General features: G+C 30.4%; 1 protein-coding gene across 1 annotated transcript in view; it reads left to right on the top strand.

Moving 5' to 3' along the window:
• LOC148950044 (nephrin-like) overlaps positions 1-25,633 on the top strand; it is a 295,913-nt gene that overhangs the window by 125,555 nt on the left and 144,725 nt on the right. The window contains exons 6-9 of the mRNA XM_089092085.1: positions 9,711-10,001; positions 17,336-17,641; positions 21,437-21,597; positions 24,968-25,121. Of these exons, the coding sequence (XP_088948211.1) occupies positions 9,711-10,001; positions 17,336-17,641; positions 21,437-21,597; positions 24,968-25,121 (912 nt within the window). The remainder of the gene's footprint in view (positions 1-9,710; positions 10,002-17,335; positions 17,642-21,436; positions 21,598-24,967; positions 25,122-25,633) is intronic.

Here is a 25,633-nt window from a genome sequence, read left to right as displayed (position 1 = left end):
GTGAAATAGTGCACCTACTTGTGGTAAACAGAAGAGGGCTGCTAGGGTAATTCAAGAGACATTATATAAAATAGAATTAATTTTACAGAACAGTAGAAGAATGGAAAAGTGTTCAGACTATTTTAACTTCAATTTAGGACCAGTCTGTGTACAAGCTGTAGTCTGTAGGCATCTAAGATGTGATAGGAAAGGCTAAATATCCATTTCGCAACTATATCTATAAGTGAAAAAAGAGGATATAGCTTATATTAAAAAAAAATACATAAAAACAAAAGCTTCTAATTTTTTTTAAACCGATTAAAATGGATTGAATTACTTTATTGAACTTGCTTGATTCGTGGAAGTGGACTGTGAATCTTAGTTTTAGCATCTTTTGAATCACCACATCCAAGAGCGTTGAGGTTCGAAATAAAGACTAGACTTTGAATAGAACATAATATAAAATATTAAAAGTTTTTGTAAACATAAACATAAAACATAAATGTAAACATAAAACATGTAAACATAAATAAAACATGAATAAAACATGTAAACATGAAAAAAACATGAATAAAAACATGAATAAAACATGTAAACATAAAAAGGCACATGACGTTCTGCTGACCACATAACAAGAAAATTATTTTTGAAAATTATTAATTTTTTTTAATTGTAATTATTTTCATTTCAAAAGTTATTTTTAAACACATAAATAGAGGATACTATGACATCAAACTTTACCAAAATATTTTATTTTAAAAAACATTTCTCGTCAACCATTAGCCCCCCCCCCCCTGACCCCCCAATAGTTAGGTCTTCTTGTATATCAACTACCGAATCGGATATCAAAAATCGTATATTTTTTCGTTATTTTTTAATGAACTTGTTTAACTGTGTTGTGGCACTGGCGGACTGTGTTGTGACATTGTTTATGATTTGAAGTATATGAATGAATACGGAATCAACACATTTTTATTTTGTTCCAAATGACAACATTGTTACCTTTGATCATACTTACCTGACATAGTCTGATACGAATGATAATGATGATGATGATGAGTGATACGAATGACGGTCGATATAAACTTTTTCTTTGTTGCATTTTATGTATAGATCAAAAAGGGATTTGAGTCTATATATGTTTAGCTTTTTAAACAATTCTGTTCTGTTTGTTTTTTTAGTAGTGTCGCTGTTGCGCTACAGTTTGTTCAAGTGTTGATCTATGTCGACTTCTTTGATTGATGTTGTATTGTCACGTTGAAAGGAGGAGTTCATGAATCTGATTTCGTGGAGATAAATCTGGAACAAACGAGATCATCCATCACCAACTTCTGGAAATCGAATTAGTACTTGTCTCTCTCCTTGTATTTTGGAAATGTTGGCCCCAAAATTTGTACATTTAGTAAATTTGCAAATACTTTAAATTCTTGCGGATCTTTATATTACATATGAAAAAGTGATTCCCTTGTTTTTCAAGACTTTAATTCACTGAAATCGGGTTTTCGGCTATAGTGATTCCGATGGTGCAGCTTTCGTTTCGATCAGACATTTTGGGGGTTAAGCTATTTTCCGATACCACAAATTTGTCTTCGCAACGAGCTTTTACCGTTAAGATTAGTAGAAGTAATAGCTATCATTTCTGAATCAGTTTCAAATAGCTGAGTCAGCTTCAAATAGCTGAATATATGAATTCTTCCTCATTTGATAGTTGTTGTTTTTTTTTTGTTTGTTTCGTGTTTTAATTTTCGATTCCTAGGGGGTAGTGTTCGTTCAGTTCTACCGGTTTAAATATTAATTATTGTTTATATTTAAAGTTCCTATCAAATCTTATTGTGGGGGGGGGGGGGTAAAAATTAATGTTTAAATAAAACCTTAGCATAAAGGTAAGTTTACAAAAAAATCTACCAAATTGAAAAAAAATAAAAAGATTAATATCACTTATGTTTGCTGTGAAGTATTTGTTTTATTAGTACGCTTAATAAAATCATAATGTAATCATTAATTTAATCCTTAATCATTAATTTTGTCATAATCATGTGATCAGCCACAAAACAATTACAGTCTCTTCGACGACAGAAGCAAAAAATGATAACACTTTTTGCAATGACAGATAAAACAATGACACTTTGATGGCACAAACAATTTGACACTTGGATAAATTATTTTCTGATGACACTTCGTCTGATGACATATATTTTTGAAAATATCAAAAAAATTTTAAAAATAAGAACATAAATTCCTTGGAAGAGTAGGAGGAACAAATTTAACTTCGGCAGACATAATCTTAATGTACTAAAATGATGATCTTTTTCAGAGTAGCGAAACAAAACAAAACAATGTCACAACAAAACGCAAATGAAAAAGATAGAAAAAAAAAGTAAAGAAGTAACACACGGTAAATTAAAATCCCTTGTTTTGATTGACGCAGTGATCACAGACACACTTAGAAATTTGTTTTAGAAAGTGGGTGGCATTTTGATGACAAGATTTTGTAAAAAGAAGCAGATAATACTTGAACTATATCAAAAATATAAGAAAATATTGCGACGGTAATAGAAAAGGTCAAGGCTCGGGGGGGGGGGAGACTCGTCTTACCCAAGTCTTTATTTCCGAAGTATTTTCTATGAATAGAATTTTCGATGATAAAGATCTCTAAATGAATGTAAGCAGCTTACATAGAGCTGTCCTAGAAGCTTCAAAAATTTGAAAGAACCAAAAGAAAATCTTAAAAATCGTAGTTTTCGAGTATGAGAGAAAAGAAAATTGTCTCATCATTGGATTTTTGAATTAACTTGATCAAAGTGAAGAACGCCTTGAGAGCCTATCTGCCTTGAAGGCAGATAGGCATACAGTAAGGGTGATTCAGATAGTCTACCAGGTTTTGAATACATTGTTGAATACATTGTTGATCATTGTTAAAAAAGAAATTGTCTCAGAATTGGATTCTTTTTATGTGCTACAATTCCTTTTCAATGGTCTTTACAATGAAGCTGTAACAATCATTTTTACAGACCACGTTTTCTTATTTTTTTGTGTGTGTTTCTTCAAACGACATTTTTTGTTGATTTCTTTGATCATTAGAATGAGGAGAGAATTCTTACAAATGAGGTCAATGAAAAGGGGAGAACTGCTTTTGACAGATCACACTATTCACATTTTGTATGGCCTTGTCTCCTCACTGCCACAGTCTTAGAAGATATTTAAAATATATATATATATATATATATATATATATATATATATATATATATATATATATATATATATATATATATATATATATATATATATATATATATATATATATATATATATATATATATATATATATATATATATATATATATATATATATATATATATATATATATATATATATATATATATATATATATATATACACACATCTATCTACACACACACACACACACACACACACACACACACACACACACACACACACACACACACACACACACACACACACACACACACACACACACACACACACACACACACACACACACACACACACACACACACACACACACACACACACACACACACACACACACACACACACACACACACACACTATATATATATATATATATATATATATATATATATATATATATATATATATATATATATATATATATATATATATATATATATATATATATATATATATATATATATATATATATATATATATATATATATATATATATATATATATATATATATATATATATATATATATATATATATATATATATATATATATATATATATATATATATATATATATATATATATATATATATATATATATATATATATATATATATATATATATATATATATATATATATATATATATATATATATATATAGAAAGATGTCTGGTTCTGATATTTGATAATCCAACAAGTATTTTTTTCAATCACAAACCTGTCTAAAGTAGAAATGTGATTACATTTTATAGGGAAAAAAAAAGGTGTTCTTGACTTTATAAAGAAGAGAGAAAAATTAGAGTGAAGTAGTGTGTTGTTGATACAAGGTCATGATAACGTCGATTAAGGGCAAATGGTACTGAAAGGTCATTATATTCACATCCTTTTATGGCTGGTAGGTATAGTATTATTTGGACCAGGGGTAAATGTACCGATAAATCTTCTTTTTTTTATATATTTTGTTTACCTTGTCTCCTCACTGCCACAATCACGTTCTAAATTTGGAAATATAAAGATACCCAGCTTGAATATTCAGTAACCCTACTAGCCTTAGATATCTAGCCGAAGCCTTAGTTAATAACTTTCAACAGTCATATTCAGTGTGTCCAAGTACCCTGTTGCAGAAAGGATGTGTGTTTATTCGTTTGTTTGTTTTTGGGTGATCATGTCAAAGTTGTCGTCGTAGAATTTCGGAAAAGAGCTCATTCAAATAAAAAAAAAAATGAAAGTTCTAGTTGCGCTTGATAGTTTCGGTTGCTATTTTCTTCTGCAGGTTAAAATTTTTGGACCGATCAGGGCCAAAATTGTTATCGATTTAAAATTCTGAGATCCCTCCAGCCCCCCGGGCAAGGGCTGTAAGTTATGCAAGTCGCTTATTGTTACTTTGATTCTTTCTTTGCTTTGATACTAGTTTTGATACTTTGATGAAAGTTTGATGATGAAAAATAAAAAAGATTTTGATGTGGGTGATGTTAAAAAACTTGAAACTTTGGCAATCGAAGACGGACATAAATTAATTAAGAAAAAACTTTTCGAAAAAGAAGTTTTTCAAAGAAAAGCAAAGGCCACAGCAGAAATAAATTTCTATAACAATTCAAGCTTAAAACGACCAGAAATTACTACTAAAGAGTAAATGAAACACAAAACGAACAGAAATTAAATAAACAATCATAGCAAACATACATACTACAGGTAGTAATAATAAATAAATCTTAAAACGAGTAAAACTTATATTGAATATGCAAATCAAGCTCAAAACGAACACAAATCACTAAAGACAAGAGTTTGGCTACTGCCCCCTACACTGTGAAAGTATAAAGCCTACTGTGTCATTGGCGCTTTATTACATTGGAGCAGCATTGCCAATACTTTAAAATAAACTGTACCAGTGTTCCGACTAAAATTGTACCGCAAGAGATTAATTTTTTACCTTCTGAATAGGAGGTAAGATTTAAAATTTAATATTTGCCATAGCAAGAAGAAAATTTTTGATAAGCTAAAGCTTGAACAGATATCCGGGTCAGAAAGCAAGAAGTAAAACCAAAATGTACCGAAGAATTTGTATTGTTCCAAAAAATGGTATGTACCGCATTGTACCAGGGCCTCTAAATTCTATCAAAAACAATACAGTTGTACCGCGTTAGCAACGCCGTTCAAGAGTCTTGTGCTTTCGGGGCAAATTAAAGCTCTAGACTTGTCACAAAATCGCATGTTTCAGAGAGAATATAAATTTTAATATATTTCAACTTCATTAGCTTGTCCGAGGGTAGGCCTACATAATTAAGTCATGTTTTTTTAACATAGACTTTCTTTCTCCAGACTAGTAAAATTATTTAAATTAAGTCTGTATTTTAGTCTTCCAGACAAGATCTTTTTGGAAAATAATGAATAAAAATTTAGTAGATAAACGTGTAACAAGAACTATCTTGGGGGTCGTTAGGCTCTGAACAGATGATGATAATTTAAGTGCGGGAGAAAAATTATCTGCTATTAGTTAATGGTTGTTGGAAATTCTTTGGAAGAAAATTATCTCCTAAGAACGCTTTAAGGCCTTAATAGAGAAGCAAAATCACCAACATTTATATACTCCTTTTTGTCAGCTTTTTAAAGAAGGAGTTTTTTTTTATAATAAGACATGTGAATTACAATAATTAATGGAGACAGTAGCCAGTCCTTAGACATCGATTATTTTTAATTGACTTAAGTACGTTTTAATCAATTAATTTTTAATGAAGTTAGTTTAAGAACTGAACATTTGTTACTTTTAAGTCATTTTTAAGTACCTATTCAAGATATAATAAAATCAAGGCCGTATCCAGGGGGCTACCCGGTTTGAACCCCCCCCGAACTGTGTGTTTGACTCGTTAACACGTAACAAAAATGGACATAAAAAAATTTTGTATGTGTTTTTTGAGGTTTTTATGTACCCCCCCCCCCAAAAAGTAAACCCCCCCGAAAAAAAATCCTGGATGCGCTTCTGAATAAAATGTTATATAAATTGATCATAGCCTAGTATTTGAGCACTGTCTTTAAAAACATCAACATCTTTTAGCTGTTAACACTGCAAAACCCCTTATTTTTTTTCGGGGGAGGGGGTTACTCTAAGATTCTTTTTCGGGGGGGGGGGGGGCTACACAAAAACCTAAAAAACCGCATAAAAATTTGTTTATATCCATTTTTGTTAAGTTTTTACGAATCAAACATTTCGGGGGGGGGGGGGTTCGAACCCCACAAACACATCCCCCCGTATACGGCCGGGGCGGGTTTTAACGTTTCGTTGATATGGAAGGTTGTATTTCGCAACGGTTGTCGAAAATTCTTTGGAAAATGTCCTTCTCGAGAATAATTTAATGACCTAGTAAAGAATAAAAACCGTTATATAAACTAATTTGCGGCTTTGAGACAGTATTTATTTGTTTGTTTTTGAGGAACGCGAAATGTAAGACATTTTTTACTGTCAGCCTTTCGGAAGAAAGGATCATTTTACAAGCATTAATTTGATAATAAAAAGTTTTTTTTTAACTATAAGACTGGAAAAATTACAGCAATTACTGGAGATTGTCGGTAACCCTGGAACGTTAATTAGTTTCTATTACTTGAAGTAAGTTTTAATGAATATACTGGCAATGACGTTAACTATCTTTAAGTACTGGACATTCATTATTTTAAGTACTTTCCAAGTAGCCTTACAAAATCTAAAAAAATATTAAATCAGTTTGCATTATACTGAATTATATTTTTTAAGTTATAAGTTTAATTAAATATTGAACTGAATTAGGATTGGATTATAGTTTGTGAGTGATATTCCCTCCAAACCGTTAATAATCAAACAATTACAATACTGATTATAATTAATAATTATGATTATTACAATTTATAATTGTAACAGGTTATTATTGTAACAGAACAATTGTAACAATTACAACGTGTAACAATTTTGTGTAACAATTGTAACAACAATTACAACGACTACAATAATTAACAATTATAAACAGCTACAATTAAAAAAAAATTCTAAGGAATATCAAAAGGTGACAGCTCTTGAAAAAGTGCTATTATTAAGTATGATATATTATACTATCAAATTATATTAAATTAATGTTATATTATATTAATTATATTATATAAGCATATCAAGAACTTATTGTCGCCAAAACTACATTCATGAATTCTAATGGAATCACAATATTTTTTTTTTGTGGGGGGGGGTGCTGTTCAAGATTTTATCACAGACGCGAGAAAGACCAGAACTGCCACTGATAAGAATAAATGATACAATTCTAAAGTGTCCCGGTATATAAACCAGTGAAGGTACTTAAAATGTGTCGAATCCTTATATTTTATATAATGGCCCTTAAACATCAAGATTAAGAATATAAAATTTTACAGAGTTATCTGCAATTTCGCTACTCTTCTGAAAACCCCGTGAATATGACACTGCTTTAAAAAGCATTGAAAGCCCAGTTTTGCTGTTTTCAACATTTAACATCAAAATAAAGGGTTAAAATTTCATCGATTATTTTTATGTCAAGTTTCACATAGTACTAAATAAAACAAAAAGTACTGAAAAAAAGTAGAAAAAGTACTGAATACGAGAGCATTTAAAATTGTATTGAAAGTTTAGTTTTTGCATATTCAACCTTTCAAGATCGAAATAAAGGATAATTTTACAGGGCGATTTTACGCTTGTGATATTCTCTTGAAAGTGCAGTGAATATGACAGTTCCTGAATTTTTATTGAAAGCTTAGATTCTATATATTCAAACTCTTAACATAAAAAAGGATAAAAAATATCGCTAACTGTTTTTACGTCAAGATTGTCCTTCAAAAAAAAAAAAAAAAAAAAAAAAAAAACTAAATTGAAATTGTATAGAAAGTTTAGGTTGTGTTTATTCAACCTTTCAACATGAAAATAAAGGATACAAAATTTCACAGGATGATTTTACACTTGTGATATTCTCCTGAGAGTGTAGTGAATATGACAGTCCCTGAAATTGTATCGAAAGTTGAAATTCTGTATATTCAGACTTTTAACATAAAAATCGGATGAAAAATTTCGTTTTTACGTCGACTTTCACACAGAGTGTTCTTTCAAAAAACCACTGAAAATGACAGTACTGGAAATTGTATCGGAAGCGAAGGTTTTGTATATTCAAACTCTTGAATTAAAATCAAGTAGTTGCGGATTTCAAGTTATACGCTAATTGTAGAAAAAGCCAAGACAGATAGTCAGAGTGAGTGACATGGCAAATCTGGCATAAGCCCTTTTTCGGATTGTATAAAAATGATGTCATTTCATTTGTGGATAGGCAAGTCTATCTATCATCTGCCCATACGTTATTTCTAGGGCAGAACTAAGGTAGATAGTCATAGAACTAAGGGATCAAATATTGGATTGGTTTTGGGTTGACGCGTGACGAATAATGTCCACTGGACTTATATGCAAAATCTGGGACTGAATTCGCTTGTAGTCTAAAGGTGGAATACCGTGTCAGAGGATTGACACATGACCAATAAGTCCCCTGGACTCGTAGGCGAGTGGTTAAACCTATAGTATTCCAAGTGTTTTGTTAAATGGCACGGGTAAACGGCGGGAGTAAGTATGACTCTTTTATTGGACAAATACTTGCGTGTTAGCCTTTGGAAAGGCACACCCGCCTAGAGTCTCGGGCAGGATAAAAAATCTCGTTTTTACATCGAGTTTCACACAGCGTTCTTTCAAAAACCACTGAAAATGACAGTACTGGAAATTGTATTTAGGTTTTGTATATTCAGCCTTTCAACATCTAAGAACAGAACAGACTCCACATGGTGTTTTTGCTCCCGAGATATTCTTCCGGTTATATTCCCCTAGCTGTTTCTATACTAGAAACTGTTTCCGTTTTTGTTTGAGTGTATAAATGAAAATATAGCATAGTTGGAGAACCTAGTTCTTGTATAAAACTGGTAAAACTTTTGGAGGGAAAATAATTCCAGAAGAAAATAATTCGAGGTTATGGAATAGGAAACTGTCATTTGTTTAAAATTCTGGCGTTAGTTCAACATTTAGCGGTTAGTATCTTATATGCATAAACCATTTTTGTCTCTTGGCCACAAGAACCATATATGCTTCAAGAAGATGTCGTTCAAAACGAAAGAAAGTCACATCTCGCCTTCGGCAATTCAAAAAATGTTATTTGACACACAAAAAAATTTTTTATGTAAAATGTATTAAAATCTATATAAAATGTAAAAATGTTTTGTCGAGATAGATATCATTATTTTATCACAGAACTTTCCGACACATTTTTCAGTTAAATTTTCTCGAATAAATTTAAATAATTTCGAATAAATGTGTCAGTTCCGAGTTTCCAAAAATTTTAGAAATGTATGTATACATAGGACATAGATAACATCTTACTGTAATAAGACCCAAAATGTACTCGCTGGGTCCTTAAGCATGTATTTACGGCTACTTGTCTAAAAGCTACTAAACCTTTTGGAAAATTTTAGATCCGCCAGGTCCACCAGAAATTATTGGCTACACTGAGGGTGAAACAATTCGAACTGGTCAAGAAGTCCATCTCATCTGCGTCGCTCGCGGAGGCAACCCGCTAGCTCAAGTTATTTGGTATCAAAATAATGTCCGAGTCGATACTTCATACCGAACTTCAGGTCGTGAGTCTCGGAATGAGTATACGTTTGTAGCCAATTCAACTGACAACGGTGCTAAGTTCAGATGCGAAGCCGGAAATTTGATGACACCAACTCCGATGAAGACTGAAGTAGCAATGACCGTTTTCTGTAAGTGTTTAAACAAATAGTATCATCGTTATGTTTTTTTTGAGGGGGAGGGGCGGGTGGGGGTCAGGCTGCAGAAATTTTTCCGGAGGAAAATTATTATGTCAGAAGAAAGCCATATTTATCTAGAATATCCAACAACAAGTACTTTATAAATTTTTTTTTGCCTTTCAGGGGAATACTATCCCCTGTCAATCTTCATAGTAGTGTAATGCCCCCTTCCCCCAGGAGAAATAGAATTTTCAGTCCGGAGGTCCGTTTTTTTTCCCAAAAGGGGGAGAGGGTAAGCCTGCAAAATTTTTTCTGCGGCAAAATTAATTGTCAGAAAATACCATATTTTTTCAGAATAGCAAAAATAAGTACTATATAAATATATTTTTGGTCTTTCAGGGGATTACTGCCCCTTTCACATCTTCGTAGCTATGTAAAATCACCCCTCCCCCTAGGAGGAATAAAAGTTTTTGTCCGCAAGTCAGGAGAGAGGGGTAAAGCTTCAAAAATCTAGTTTCGCACCACAATTTTTCAATTTTTTGGAAGGTGGTTTCTTCAGATTTTCATATCAATCTCAGAAGTGGAGAAATTGCAAATAGAATATAAAATGCCACTTTTTTTTAAATATTGTCCTAGCAAACACCAAAGAGTATTTGCAATGATTAATATAATTAAGATATCATTGATAGAACGATGCAACTTAAACAAAGATGTCGTTGCTCAGCAGAATGCTCAGCTATGTCTATATTTATTATGTAAAACTGTGCTTGTTATATAATAACGCTGATCTAAAACAAAATAACAGATTTGGTTTTAAATTCGTAAAAATTTAATAAAAAGATAGACCTGTTGCCTTTTTGAAAAAAGTGCAAAATGAACCGAGATTTTTTAAAGGAGATCATAATTTTTCTACAGGACAGTTTCTGCTCGCTTTTAGTTTGAATCTTGTTTGTTACTCTCGATATTTTTATTTATTTATAAAAGTTAATTTCGACATCAGCCATTTGGGAATTGCCAATTTTGCCAAAAAATGCAAGTTTCTATTAGTTTTTAAATTAATTTAATTTTATTTCATCTTAATTTTGTTCTTATAGATTAATGAGTAATAATTTTTTTTAGAACTTTAAAACATAGTCTATTCATTAAGAATATATTTGCGAAGTCGAGTTATTAGATTTTAACGTAGATTAATATTCTATGAAGGTATGCTACTTTGATATATTAAATGCTAATATTTTGTTTTAAAAAAACTATTATTTATTAGATTATATCTGCATTTAATATTCATTTTTACATATAAACTTGAGCCAAAAAATGTAAGTGTCTATTATTTATTCAATCAAGTTACTGGTATTTAAGCATAATATTGTTCTTACAGATACATAAAATATAAAAATATATATTTTTTTGGGGGGGGGGGGTTATACCATGTACATGGTCAAAATTATTATAACCCTATTAAATTACCAGTGAAAAAAAAAAATAAGCATTCATTAACAATAAAACCGTTTCTTAAATCTATCTTATACATGAAAACCGTTATTTTCATTTTTTTCTTTTTGTTTCAAAATTATGGATGTTTTTAGAGTAGCGTGCTACAATATTCTTTTCAGTGTTGCTACGTTGAATTGTAAAAAAATAAGCAACACTAATTAATTAAATTTGCAGACAGTTTTCGTTCCTTAAAATTCAAACATTTAAAACCTGTTGATTTCTTATGGCAACCACTCCTTCAAAGGAAAGCTATACCTGTTTAAGCTATTTGGTGCGATGTGTTTTTAGCTAATTTTTGGCTGATTTTTAAACCTCTTTTTTGCGCCCACTACTACTAAAAAATGCATAACTTTTTATTGAGGTCTTTTTCATTAGAAATTGAATTCCCGATTTTTACTAATTTTTATAGATAAATGCAATTTGTGCAAATTTCCACTTAACCAATTACAATAACCAGATTCTGTTTTCACTGTCCTTGGTATATTAACGTTCGGGCTTATTCTCTTACATAGGTGTATGAATTTCTTTTTTTCTAAATACTTAAGATAGGTCATTTTGAGGTTAAGTTCGGATTTCTTTTTTTTAAACATTTAAGGTAGGCCATTTTGAGGTTAACTTCGGATTTATTTTTTAGATAATTAAGATAGTCCATTTTGAGGCTAACTTCGGATTTCTTTTTTCTAAGTGATTAATATATTCAATTTTGTTGCGAACTTTCGGATTTCTTTTTTTAGATAATTAATATATTCCATTTTTAGGCTCAATTCGTTTTTCTTTGTTCTAAATGATTAATATATTCAATTTTTGGGCTCACTTCGGATTTCTTTTTTCTAAGTGATCAAGATGTGTCATTTTGATGCGCACTTCTGATTTCTTTTTTTTAAGTACTTAAGATGGACCATTTTGAAGCGCAATTTGGATTTCTTTTTTTTAAATACTTAAGATAGGCCATTTTGAGGTTCACTTCGGATTTTTTTTTTTTAACAAATAATATATGCAATTTTATGTTCATTTAGAATTTCTTTTTTATATATGATTAATATATGCCTTTTTTATGTTTTATTATTATTTTTTTTTTATTATGATGAATATATTCAATTTTGAGGCTCACTTCGTATTTCTTTTTTATAATTTACTAATATAGGACAGTTTGAGTTTCAGTTCGGATTTCTTTTTTTTTACCACTTAATTGATGTCCTTTGATATTCATTTAGACTTTTTTTTTTATAAATTCTTAATTTTGCTCACTTTTTTTTTTTCTTATGTTTTATTTTTTATAAATAATTAATTTTTTAAATTTTTTTATAAATTTATGATTTCTTTTTTTTTAACAAATAATATAGACAATTTTGTTGTTCAGTTCTTATTTATTTTTTATAAATTATTAAAATAGGCCATTTTGAGGTTTTCTTCGGATTTCTTTTTTCTAGGTACTTAATATTTGCATTTTTTTAATTCACTTTGGATTTCTTTTTTTTTTAATATATCATGAAGATCATTTGATACTCACTTCGGATTTCTATGCTCTAGGTGATTAAATTTGGTCTCTGTTTGGTTTTCTTCTTATTTATTTGCTCTATGTGATCAATATATGCAAGTTTTAGGTCCAGTTCAGATTTCTTTTTTTTTTAACACTTAAGATAGGCCATTTTGAGGCTTACTTCGGTTTTATTTGTTATAAATACTCAATATAGGTCATTTTGTTGTGTACTTCGTATTTCTTTTTTTTAAATAATTAAAATAGGACATTTTGAGGCTCACTTAGGATTTTTTTTTTCTAAATACTTAAGATAGGCCATTTTGAGGTTTACTTCTGATTTCTTTTCTTAAATACTTAAGATGGACCATTTTGAGGGTCACTTCGGATTTTTTTTTTCTAAATACTTAAGATAGGCCATTGTGAAGTTTACTTCTGATTTCTTTTTTTACATACTGAAGATAGGCCATTTTGTGGTTCACTTTGGAACATTTCAGAGCTGAAATAGCCTACTCATTGAAAGTACTGAGGTTCGATTGAAATTTTATAGACATGTGGTTACATCCAAGGACACTTTCCCCAAAAAGATGTATAGCCACTTAGCTTTACACTTTATGTGCTTCCAAGCTATAAGCTGCTACTACACGTTTAAAACACACCTTTCTTCTTTTTGATTTTTTTTATCATGCATCTAATTTGAATATATTTTGCTTTCAATTCTCTCTTAAATTAATTTTGTTTCTTTTATTTGAGTCTTTATATACTTCTTTGGACAAATTGTATAGGTCAATCAATTGCTTGATTTGAAAGAAGCACGTAATAATCGTCAACTTTATTTGGCCATTAAGACTTCTTTTGATACGGTGGGGAATGTTATTTAGAAAGTAAATTAGGTCAATTAACAGTATTAATAAAGTGTTTGGTTTATTTTTATATGTGACTATAGGACTATGATACGCGTCATTAGGGTTCTTAGAATAAATTTAATAGTGGTGTTTAAAGATTGGTCAAACGCCACAATGTTTTTTTTTTTGGGGGGGGGGGGGAGCAATGAATAGTACGGACTGGTTGGTCATTTTTACTGACTGATTTGGGTAATATTTAGATTAAAATTAGTTTATGTTTTTTTTTATCAGCTGGAATTGACCGTATCTCATTGCGTGGGAGGCAGAGAGGAATATCACTCCAGTTCCCTATTAAAAAAATTTTCAGGCGCCACTATTTTACCAACTCATTTTTTTTTACTGACTGGCTAAAACCATTTGGGGGGAGGTTCCTCCCTCCCCTAAACGTGACACCTCTGGTTGTTGAATGATCCCCTTCGTCCAGTATGCGTGCCCTGAAAGTTTCATTTCAATAGGAGAAAAAAGGTTTTTTAGCCTTATTGGGGTTTCATGGAGTTCACACCTTTTCCATCTGTTGCTTGTTTAGTATTAGGACATATAGTGAAATGATGAGAAGATTAATTTAGAAAGTGAATTAGGTCAATTAACATTAGGAATGGCGTGTAATTTCTTCCCGTGACTTGAGGCATATCGTTAACATTATCGGCAACATTAATATTATAGAAATTAACCAAAAGCTGACAAAAGATATTGATGACAGGTAAGGAGAAACAAAAAAGAAGCAAAATAAAGAAAATTATACAATGAAAAGCCAAAAATCACTGAATTATAGTCGTGTTTTAGCTATAAACTGGTCGAACGAGAGCAATAAAAAAGGATATAGATAAATAGATAAATATATTTATTATAATCTGAATAAGATCCTGCAGCACAGTCTTCAATAATTCAAATCACAAAATAGTAGAATAAATCTTTTCACCTCCCAGCAAAAAAAAAAGCACCAAAATAATTACGCTCCTTTCCTTACGACATCAATAGTAGTCATATAGTAGGCACATCAATAGTAGGCACATCAATAGTAGGCACATGAACAGTAGGAACATCAATAGTAGGCACATCAATAGTAGGCATTTTTTTTCTCATCATAAACCTAACAAAGCCGTACAACACAGTATTCCATATATATTCCCAAAAAAAAATAACATAAATAATAATGATCTCCCCCTCCACCAAAAAACAGGGTTACTCTCCTTTCTTTAACACTTCATTAACATATCTACACAGATTAACAAAGAAACTTTATATTGCTCAGATGTTGACTGGAAATGGAGGCCTGCGAAATTTCTATTTGCCAACATGAATTATTGTTGGGAAAAAAAATTAGCTATAAATTGGTCAATTTTCTTTAGATCTTCAGTCCAATATTGATAAATTTGGCAACGTTTTGTCATGTCCAAAAAATGGCAGGTGGAAACAGGCGTGAAACATTTTTTTTTTAAGTGATGAGAGGAGGGGAAGAATTCGAAAATATTATGGTAAAATGGTATATGGTATTGTGGTATATGTTATAATGGCATTATGATATATGATATAATTATATGGTATTAAGTAGTGAAAAGACCAAATAATAAAAATATCAAGAAAATGTAAAATGGGGAGCTGGTGCAAAGCCACCACCTTCTATAGACATGTCCTGAGAGGTGATAAAGCTTTCTTATATTTGTTAAGTCTTTAATAGTGTCTCCTATACAATTCAATTTCATTTTTTTAGATGTTAACAGTAATCTTATCTGCCCTGTGATGATATTTTTAATTATAATTAGGATAATTATAACTAATTATAATTAATTTAGATTTGCCTGAAATAACAGTTTTTATTTACCCGCTTAGGAAACCTAAGAGCAAGGCTTTATTGTTTTATTTCCTTGATTTTTTTTTTTTTTATTTTTTTTTTTTAAATTAAAAATCCCACCTCCTCTGCTCTTGGTGACCTAATAATCTTTTTCACTTAATTTTAAAATTTAATGTAACAAACAATAGTTAAAAAAAAAAATTTTTTTTTTTTAATTTGTTGTTTGTTATAAAAAAAAAATTGAAAAAGACAAGGTATACTACAAAAAAAAAAAAAATAAAAAAAATTTTTTTATTGTTCTTAAAATTATTGTTTTTTAATTAATATCTTTTCTCTTCTTTTCTCTCTTTATTTTTTTTTTGTCGTCGTATATTGATATATACTATGTAATAAGAGAATTAACTAAATATGCTAATTTACACTATAATTTACCTTTATAAAGAATTAATGAGAACATTACCATATAATTTAAACATGTTAAATTATAAGTTCTGTTTTATTATGAATACTTTTAGAATTTACCCCTATTATAATTATAAATTGGGGCATTTGTTTTTTTTTAACAAACTTAAACAAACTTTAACAAACTTTAAACTTAAACAAACTTAAACAAACTTTAAACTTTAACAAACTTAAACAAACTTTAACAAACTTTAAACTTAAACAATTAAACAAACTTAAACAAACTTTAAACTTAAACAAACTTAAACAAACTTTAACAAACTTTGGTAAACTTAAAAGTTCACCATTTAAAGTCAGTTTTAATTTAAGCAACTCTGCCCTATATTAAAAACATATTAGGTTTAACATAACTTTTCATTCCTTCTATTTGCTCGTTGCTAAAATTTCACATAGGAGAACCAATGAGCATTTAAAAAGAGGGGGTTGTTTGGTTCCTCAAAAAATTGTATTTCCCTAAAGATGGCATTGACCATAGAAAATATAGACAAACATCATAGACGTAAACCTTTGAGGTTGAAGTGCATTTTTTTTACCTCAAAATGATAGAAAATTTATTTTTGAGGTATATATACGGGAAGTATATGTAGGCAGACGTCATAGACGTAAACCTTTGAGGTTGAAGTGCATTTTTTTACCTCAAAATGATAGAAAATTTATTTTGGAGGTATATATACGGGAAGTATATGTAGGCAGACGTCATAGACGTAAACCTTTGAGATTGAAGTGCATTTTTTACCTCAATATTATAGGAAATTTATTTTGGAAATACACACAGAAAATATATATAAAGACAGACGTCACAGACGTAAACCTTTGAGATTGAAGCACATTTTTTTACTCAAAATTATGGGAAACTTATTTTTGAGGTGTATATACGGGAAATATATATAGAGACAGACGTCATAGACGTAAACCTTTGAGATTGAAGTGCATTTTTTTAACTTAATTTATAGGAAGTTTATTTTGAAAATATATACAGGAAAAATATATATACAGACAGACGTCACATACGTAAACCTTTGAGATTGAAGCAAATTTTTTTCCTCAAAATTATGGGAAACTTATTTTTGAGGTGTATATACGGGAAATATATATATAGAGACAGATGTCATAGACGTAAACCTTTGAGATTGAAGTGCATTTTTTCCTCAAAATTATAGGAAAGCTATCTCTTTTACTCTCTTTGGGTTTAGTTTTAAGTTATTTTTTTCTTCAGTTGCACCTGATTTTGTAAAGATTACCGGTCCTACCGAAGCGAAGATTGGGGATACTTTAGCATTGGAGTGCTCAACTGGGAATAGTAATCCAGAAGCCCGTATATCGTGGGTCGTAGATGGCAGGCCAGTCAAGGATGCAACATCTCGTGTTATCCAATCAGCTCATGGTGGCACCGTTTCAAGGTCAAATATAACAGCACTAGTTAAATCCAATGAAAGGAATCTGACGATTGCTTGCTACGCTGTTATTCATGAGTTAGGATTTTCTCAAACTATTGTTGATACGAAGATAGTTAGTGTGATTCGTAAGTATATGTTTTGTGTTATTTTGAAAAATCGAAAATTCAGTTCTAAAGTGGATCAAGTCCAGAAAAAAGAGAATCAAAACATGAGCTTCCGAAGTTGAATAGTCACAGTTAAAATTTGTATGTTATGCAAAATCTACTTATCGTTGATTGATTGTGTTAAACAGTAAGCTGGCGATGAATTTTATTTTTAAATTCAGCGACTATTAATCTGACTTAGAAGTATTTAGTTGTGCAAGAGGTAGATTTAAAAGCCAGATAAATTATATTAAGCAATAAACTGCATTTTGGTACCTTTCTAAATTCATTAGCTGTATTTATGTATTTCGTGTTTATTTATGTCGTATTTAATTCGTATTTATTAATACCTCCGGAAATTCATCCTGATTCGCAATTTGTTTCGTATTGTTTTTATATACTTCAGTTGACTTGCTCTGGAAACCTCAAAAAATTATCTAGTTCATTCTATTACCATGGCTAAATTTGAAAATTAGGTTCTAAAGCCTCCCTTCTCTGTCGCCATATAATATAGAATAAATGCAATTAAATTTCATTGTTTATTAAATAAATAAATATTATTATCCTTAGAAAATATAATTAAAACAGATATTATATCCGTATAAAATGAATTCTAATTATACAACAACTACTACATCTACTACTATTACCAAAAACTCATTGTAGCATCTATCTGCCTGAGGCCAACACAGTGGCGCACGCTCCTCATCCCACCTAGCATAATTGAAGCTTAGCTCTTTACCTTCTTCTATGAAATTCTAGTTTCCTTTAAATCTTCCTTATGACTTCTTTCCGCTCAATGCGGGGACGACACGCTTTTCGTTTGGCCCCGGACAGATGGTGTCCCATGTGCATGGTGCACATGGTGTCCCATGGTGCACAATTAGGCACAATTCTAGGTTGATCAACGGATGGTCAAAAGCCAACGTGTCATCATTTATGTGTAAAGCTTGTCGAAAACTACACAAAATGAACATTGTATATTCTTAAGCAATAGAACAAATATAATTAAAAGTTTTAATGTTTTTTTAGAATCCTTAGTATTTATTTTTTATAGATGTATTTGATATTGATCCTTGATTATCCTTGATATTTAATTCAATATGTGACTTTTATTGGTAAGCCTGAAAAAGCCGGAAAAAAGCCAGAAAAATTACGTTAACAGTAAACGGATCAGAAGCGATTTTAGGGTGGATGGTAGAGGGGGAGCTTGCCCCGGGTGTAGAAATTTACGGGACGCAAAATTTTAAATGAATAATCTAACGGTTACATTCATTTTGTAATTTTTGAAATTTTATTTTTATCAAAATATAGAGGGCGCAGTTGGCAGTTAGTATCAGCAAATTGATTCGAAAATTTTCATTTTCCCGATATCGTCATCACCATTCCTTGTAGACCGAATTTAAGCAATTTTAAATTGGATTTTAAGCTAAGAGTAAATTGACCGAATTAAAGAATTAGAAGCAATCAGTTAGGAAGAGATATTTAATAATTTTGTCGAGGTTAAAGTAACGAAAATCAGATTTAAATAAATGGTAAATTTTGTTAACAAATGAAAAATTTATCAAAATTTGGCCTGAAAATTTTTGGAAGACGTAGGTAAGGGGATGAAAATCAAGATTTTGCCCCGGACGCAAAACAGGCCAGAACCGCCAATAAAAACAGGTTTTGGATGCCTTTTTCAATTTGTTCACTATACATATTTATCTAAACCTCTGTAAGTTCATCTTCATCTGCATTAATCCCATGCCGCTTTTATTTACTTCAACTGACTTACCCTGGAAACATAAAAATTATCTAGTTCATTCTGTAACCATGACTAAAGTTGAAAACAAAGTTCTAAAGGTCCCCTTTTCTGCCTCCTTATGATCCACTAGATAGTGCTAGAAAGTGTTTAAAGCTTTTCTTGAGAAATTAGGAGAGGATTTGTTGAATTCTTTGATCTCAAAATGTTTTTCAGATGAGGCACTCTCGTCTCATTTTCGAAAGAGTCTCATGAGAGACACACAAACTGAGTTTCCTCTTTTTGAGTAAATAAAATTCAGATGTTTTGCTGATTTGTATCCTAGGGGGAGTTCTTTGACAGCTCAAGTGATAGCTTCTGCGACTTGTTTACATTTTTATCTGGCAAGCTTGTAAAATTGAAAACTGTCGAATGTGATTTGACTTTCTTTGGAATTACCTTAAGAAGAAATACTAAAAATTCAGTTGATAACAATGGTAACTTTCTGATTATAATTTACCACTCATGGTTTGCACCAGTGATTTTCAAAAGAGGCGCTACCGGGGGGTGCTGTAAAAATTTGGGGGTGGGGCGGGGGTAATGACCACAGGTGCATAATAATAATTTCAGGTAGTATATTGTAGATCCATTTAAGATTATTGCTGAAGGAATTAGATCCAAGGATAGGTCCATGAAGCGCGCCAAGTTCATTCTTCTGAATAAGCAGATATCGAATATTTGAACTTTTTCTATATTACCCCTCTATTCTAAGTTCATTTTCATAATTTCTAACACGAATTTTTTTAATTTATACCTTCCTTTGCTATATTTTATGAAAAAGGTACAAGCACATATATATATTTTTCTGTTTAATTGTTTTAGAAATTTATAAAGAATGTTATTGCCAGGAGACGCTGAGTTATATTTTTTTCTGAAAAGGGGGTGGTAGCCCAAATAAGTTTCGATACCGTCGGGTTATATATATAATTAAAAAATGGCGGTAAATTAGAATATACACCAAGTGGAGCTCAAACCCAAGGTTTAAAAAAACTTAATAAAAAAAAAGTGTTTTTGGGGTCCATAATTTTGTAATATGCCCAATTGAGCAGCTTTTTTGGATTTTATATTCCTAAGATCTTTAACTTAATGCAAGTTTTATTTCAAGATATATGAATTATTTGTCAATAATTTTTTTTTATGTTTTAATTTTTTCCTGAAAAAAAATTACAAAAAAAACTTTGTGTAGGTTTTTTGTCCCACTCGTAAAAATTTATCAAACTTGAAAATAAAAGCTTTTTTTATTTTTTTTTTATTGTTTTTAATACCCCCCCCCCACTCAAACACAAATTGTAGATACATCCTTAGCTGCAGCCGCTTGATGTATCGCTCTAGCCTATCGTTCGGGAAGGGGGTGGATGATAAAAGGGGCTCTTAGGCCCCGCCCTAACATAGCTTTTTGAATAATATGACCGGGCAATAAAAGCTATTAAAAATTTTGAGATTTCACAAAAGTTAAGTGGCTTTAAGTTATTTTCAAGTGCTACAACATGAGGGACACCCTGGTGCCAGGGGCCGTAGCCCGGGGGGGGGGCTGAATGTTAAAGTATAAAATCAATTAAGACCCTACCGATAACGGGTATATATTCCAATTAACAAGACTCTAGGGGAGGGGACGACGACGTTATCAAAATGCTCGTTTTTTTTAGAAAACCTTGTGTTCCATAAAATCTACTTTTCAAATAAGAGATTTTCATAGTTTTCCCAATAGATTTTTCAGAATAAAAAAAAAATCGAATAAGATTAGTTGTATCAATATTAATAGCAGAGTCAAAATAAACGCAACGAACTTCCCTCTTCTGGATAAATCCTGTAATAATGGTCCATATGTCTTGGCTTTTTAAATACATATACTTTTTTTTCTAATTCTTGTTTACTCTAAGATTTGAAAAAAATGTAAATATATTCCATTGGCAACCTTCTCAATTCTTTATCCATTTTTGACACTTGCTTTGGAATAGAACTTCACTTTTAGTATTTTTCACAAAAAGATGTAGATCTTTATTTGTTTTATTCAAGACCCCCACAGAAGCCAGTGATTTATGGAATATCAGACAGTAATACTGGAATACGCGAGGGAAACTTAATTCGTCTTTCATGTATGGCGGTTGGAGGTAACCCCCTGGCTCAAATTAAGTGGTTCCAGGGAAAGAAAGAGGTAAGTAACTTTTCTTAATATTTTATCTATCTTAATAAAGTTTTTTTTTCGTGAGGCGAGTCGATTCGAGCGCCGAGGAAAGTATAAGTATGTAACAAATAAACATTATGTTAAAAAAAAACATACTCAAAATTCTATTCAACTGTCTTTTATTTTTTCTAACACCATTTAAAGCTAAAATTATCCATTATTTCGGTAAAAAGAGAAAACGATTCTGATCTTGTAGATTCGTTTAAATAGGTTAAACTCGCTAAATAGATGGTGTAAAATTGTAGCAGATATACGTACTGATACAAAAAAAAAAAAAATTACAAGCCAGGATTAGGGTATGCTAGCTGTCTCTCGTTTCCCCCTGCTATTCCCCCCTTTCTGTCTCTCCGTCTCTCTCTCTCTGTCTCTCTGTCTCTCTCTCTTTCTCTCTTTCTCTTTCTCTCTCTCTCTCTCTCTCTCTCTCTCTCTCTCTCTCTCTCTCTCTCTCTCTTTTATGTTGCTCATTTATATTATATATATATATATATATATATATATATATATATATATATATATATATATATATATATATATATATATATATATATATATATATATATATATATATATATATATATATATATATATATATATATATATATATATATATATATATATATATATATATATATATATATATATATATATATATATATATATATATATATAAGGAAATAAAATGATGAATAGTTTTCCTGCGACTACTTATGTCACATTGAAGACGGGTTAGCGGAGAGTTTTGCCGAAAATTTTATTGATTTATTTTTTGTTTGTTTATTGGCTGAAAATTACCCTCATTTTATTTCTTTAATTTTTCTTTTTTTTCAGTTTTTTCGTTCTACATCATTTTCTGTACGTTATGCATATAGCCAGCCTAAGTCTTAGGACATATTTAATAACATATTTGAATCCATCTTATTTGATATTCCTACAAATGTTAAATTAGAAAACTACTTTCTATGTTGTTTGTGTTCATTTAAGGTTCCTGTTAGTCCAACTAGAAAGTCTCTCTTCTTTGGGATTCTACTACTTAATCATTTTGAAAATGTTCCCGATATCTGATTTTGCTTTCTTTTTAGAATTATTAGTGAGATTATTAGTGAAATTTAAAAGCTATGATATTTTAAATAAAATATAATATGATAAGAAATATGAATTGTTTTACTAAAAAAAAATTATACAAATATTATCAATAATAATTTCTTCTCTGTTGACTAACAAAAAAGCTCAAAATGTTTTTTTTTTTTTTTATATTGGATAGTATGAAACGTATAGATGTGAAAAATTGTCACTTTTCTCCTTTTTTTCATTGCTAATTTTCGATTAATGGAAAACATGCTATTCATTTTTCTAAATATAAATGACATTAATCATTTTTGTCACCTCTTAATGTATTTTTAAAACCTTTTCTTTGCATATCGGCCTAAGAGTTTATTCAATTCGCCTTTCTAGTTTTAAGAAGTTTGAAAAATTAAGGAGAGAACGGGAAATTATTGAAACTGATACTATCAGAGTATTGGGGAAGCTTTACTATCATCACTTAACTGGAAAAGCCTTTTTTACTGTTGGCTATTTTAACCATATATAGAGTATCCAGGGCCGTATCAATTATTTTTGTTTGGGGAACACTTTTTTCGGCAGGAGGAGGGCTACCAAAAAACTTAAAAGATGAATAAAAAAATTTATTCATATGTATATGTTATTGATTTATATGTAAAAATTAATTAATTTCTATGTATGCCACGTTTTTATTGGTCGGACATTTTTTTTTTGGGGGGGGGGCTGTGTTAAATTGTTTTTATGTTATATGTTTTATTCTTTAAGTCCTAACGCCAAAATGAATTTGGTGGATTTGATTCCACCAGGTTCATTGTTTATTCTTTTCAGTTTAGAACGAAAGGAATTGCATTGTTGCGAGGACCGTTGGCGTTGTATGAAATTGCAAACATTTCTCTGTCAAAAATAATGACATTTTATTCGGTGACATAATATTCTCCACCAGGACAAAACAGTACAATATATTATCCAACAACATTGTTTATTTCGATAAATAAAAAACGGAGGAAGTAGTCTTTGTCACGGTTGAACAACTGTACATATTTGTGTTACAGGAATTGGTTTTTATGTATTTGTTCATGTTGAAATTTTATCAGTCATTAAATTTAGACAGGGGTAGATTCAAGATTTCCTTTTGGGGGGGGGGGAGGGGCAAAAGAAATTGATCCAATAAACTTGCGATTGGAGCAAGTTTAATGAACGCAAACTTGCGATAATTAAGTAAAATACACTACTTTAGACTACGTTCGGGAGGCGCCCCCCTCGTCCCTCTAGAGTCGTCACTGAATTTAGATATGAAGAAAAAACTCAAATGAAGAAAGGGCGTATCTTCTTGTTTGAAAAATGTTTTAGCATGTGACAAAGGAACCTATAGTGGAATTTTCGTCACGTCGAATATGCTGAGGTGCTGACAAAAAACTAAGGGATGTAAAAGGGGTATTTATATCATATACGTTCGCAGGGGGAGATTCTGGGCTTACCCTCTGAAACCCTTAGCTTTGAGAGTTTTGTGACATTCCTAATTGAGATTATCAAATAAAATGTTTTTGTTATTGCCCCCTCCCTGCCCCTGGAAAACTTCCTTGTACGTGCCTAATTTATTTAATTGGATATAGTGGAGACCAGCCATTACTGGGAATAAAAAAAGTTTCAGTCTGTATTTTAAAGATTCATATTACGCACATTTAACGCACTTTATAACAGGACTGCCCCTCTTTGAAATTGTTCCCTAAATCTTAGGATTTTAGCCCTGAGCTTGGGACTTTGGTAAAAGTATAAATTTTAAAATTATCTTCAGAAAGAATATATATGGTTGTATTATATATATATATATATATATATATATATATATATATATATATATATATATATATATATATATATATATATATATATATATATATATTATATATATATATATATATATATATATATATATATATATATATATATATATATATATATATATATATATATATATATATATATATATATATATATATAATATATATATATATATATATATATATATATATATATATATATATATATATATATATATATATATATATATATATATATATATATATATATATATATATATATGTTGGGGGCTAGGGAGGTTCAAACCTGTTACCCCGCCTTCCCCCTGGATTCGGTCTTGACCTTTAAAAAACCTTATCTTTTTCTGTTTTTTGTCGGTTTTTTAAATTGAATCTATTTACTGTCAGTTTTAAAATTCAGTGCTTTTTTTTTCCCCTAAATTGTGCACATCTTTTTCTAGATTAAAGGAGAGTATGCAATAAGTGGCAACGTTGCTTCTTCTCGACTGGATTTGATGGCTAAAAGAGAAGATAATGAGAAGCAGATTCGATGCGAAGCTCATCATCCTGCCGACGACGGCCTTCTATCGGAATCAGTCAAGCTAAAAATTGACTGTGAGATAAACTTTCTTTTCGATTTATATCAAAATAATTACTCTGTCAATATTTTTTCTCTCTTATTATCTGATCTGTTAATATCAAAGTGAAAGATTTCTTATTTGTTTGAATGGAAAGCATGTGGACGTCGTCTCCTAGATTGGATTTGCTTTAGAAGCAAAATTATTTCTATGCCACTAGGGAATACTCTGAAACTTTTAATAAGTTATTTGTATGTATGTATTTTATTCCCCGCTATATAAACAAAAACAGATGGAGTATAAAATTAAAGTCAAACAGGGAAAAATTAAATGAAACAAGAAGTAAAAAAATCAGCAGTTGCTATGGGTGGCCAGTTTCCAGGCTTCTCAGATGTGCTTTTAGTTCCTGAAGCTTTTTAGGATTTATACAACAGGGAACATTTTTAGCTAAAGCTATTCGAACATAACGGGTAGGGAGGGGGGGGGGGGTTAGTATTTAAAAAGTTTTGTTGGATCGTTCAAAATATGTCTTAGTTGGAAACTGTCTTA

The sequence above is a fragment of the Artemia sp. Qi Xiang Cuo genome, chromosome 7 (genome assembly GCF_049724085.1).
Source record: "Artemia sp. Qi Xiang Cuo chromosome 7, ASM4972408v1, whole genome shotgun sequence".
Lineage (NCBI taxonomy): Eukaryota > Metazoa > Arthropoda > Branchiopoda > Anostraca > Artemiidae > Artemia > Artemia sp. Qi Xiang Cuo.
Note: the sequence above shows the minus strand (reverse complement) of the source record. Positions and strands in the feature narration are given on the sequence as shown.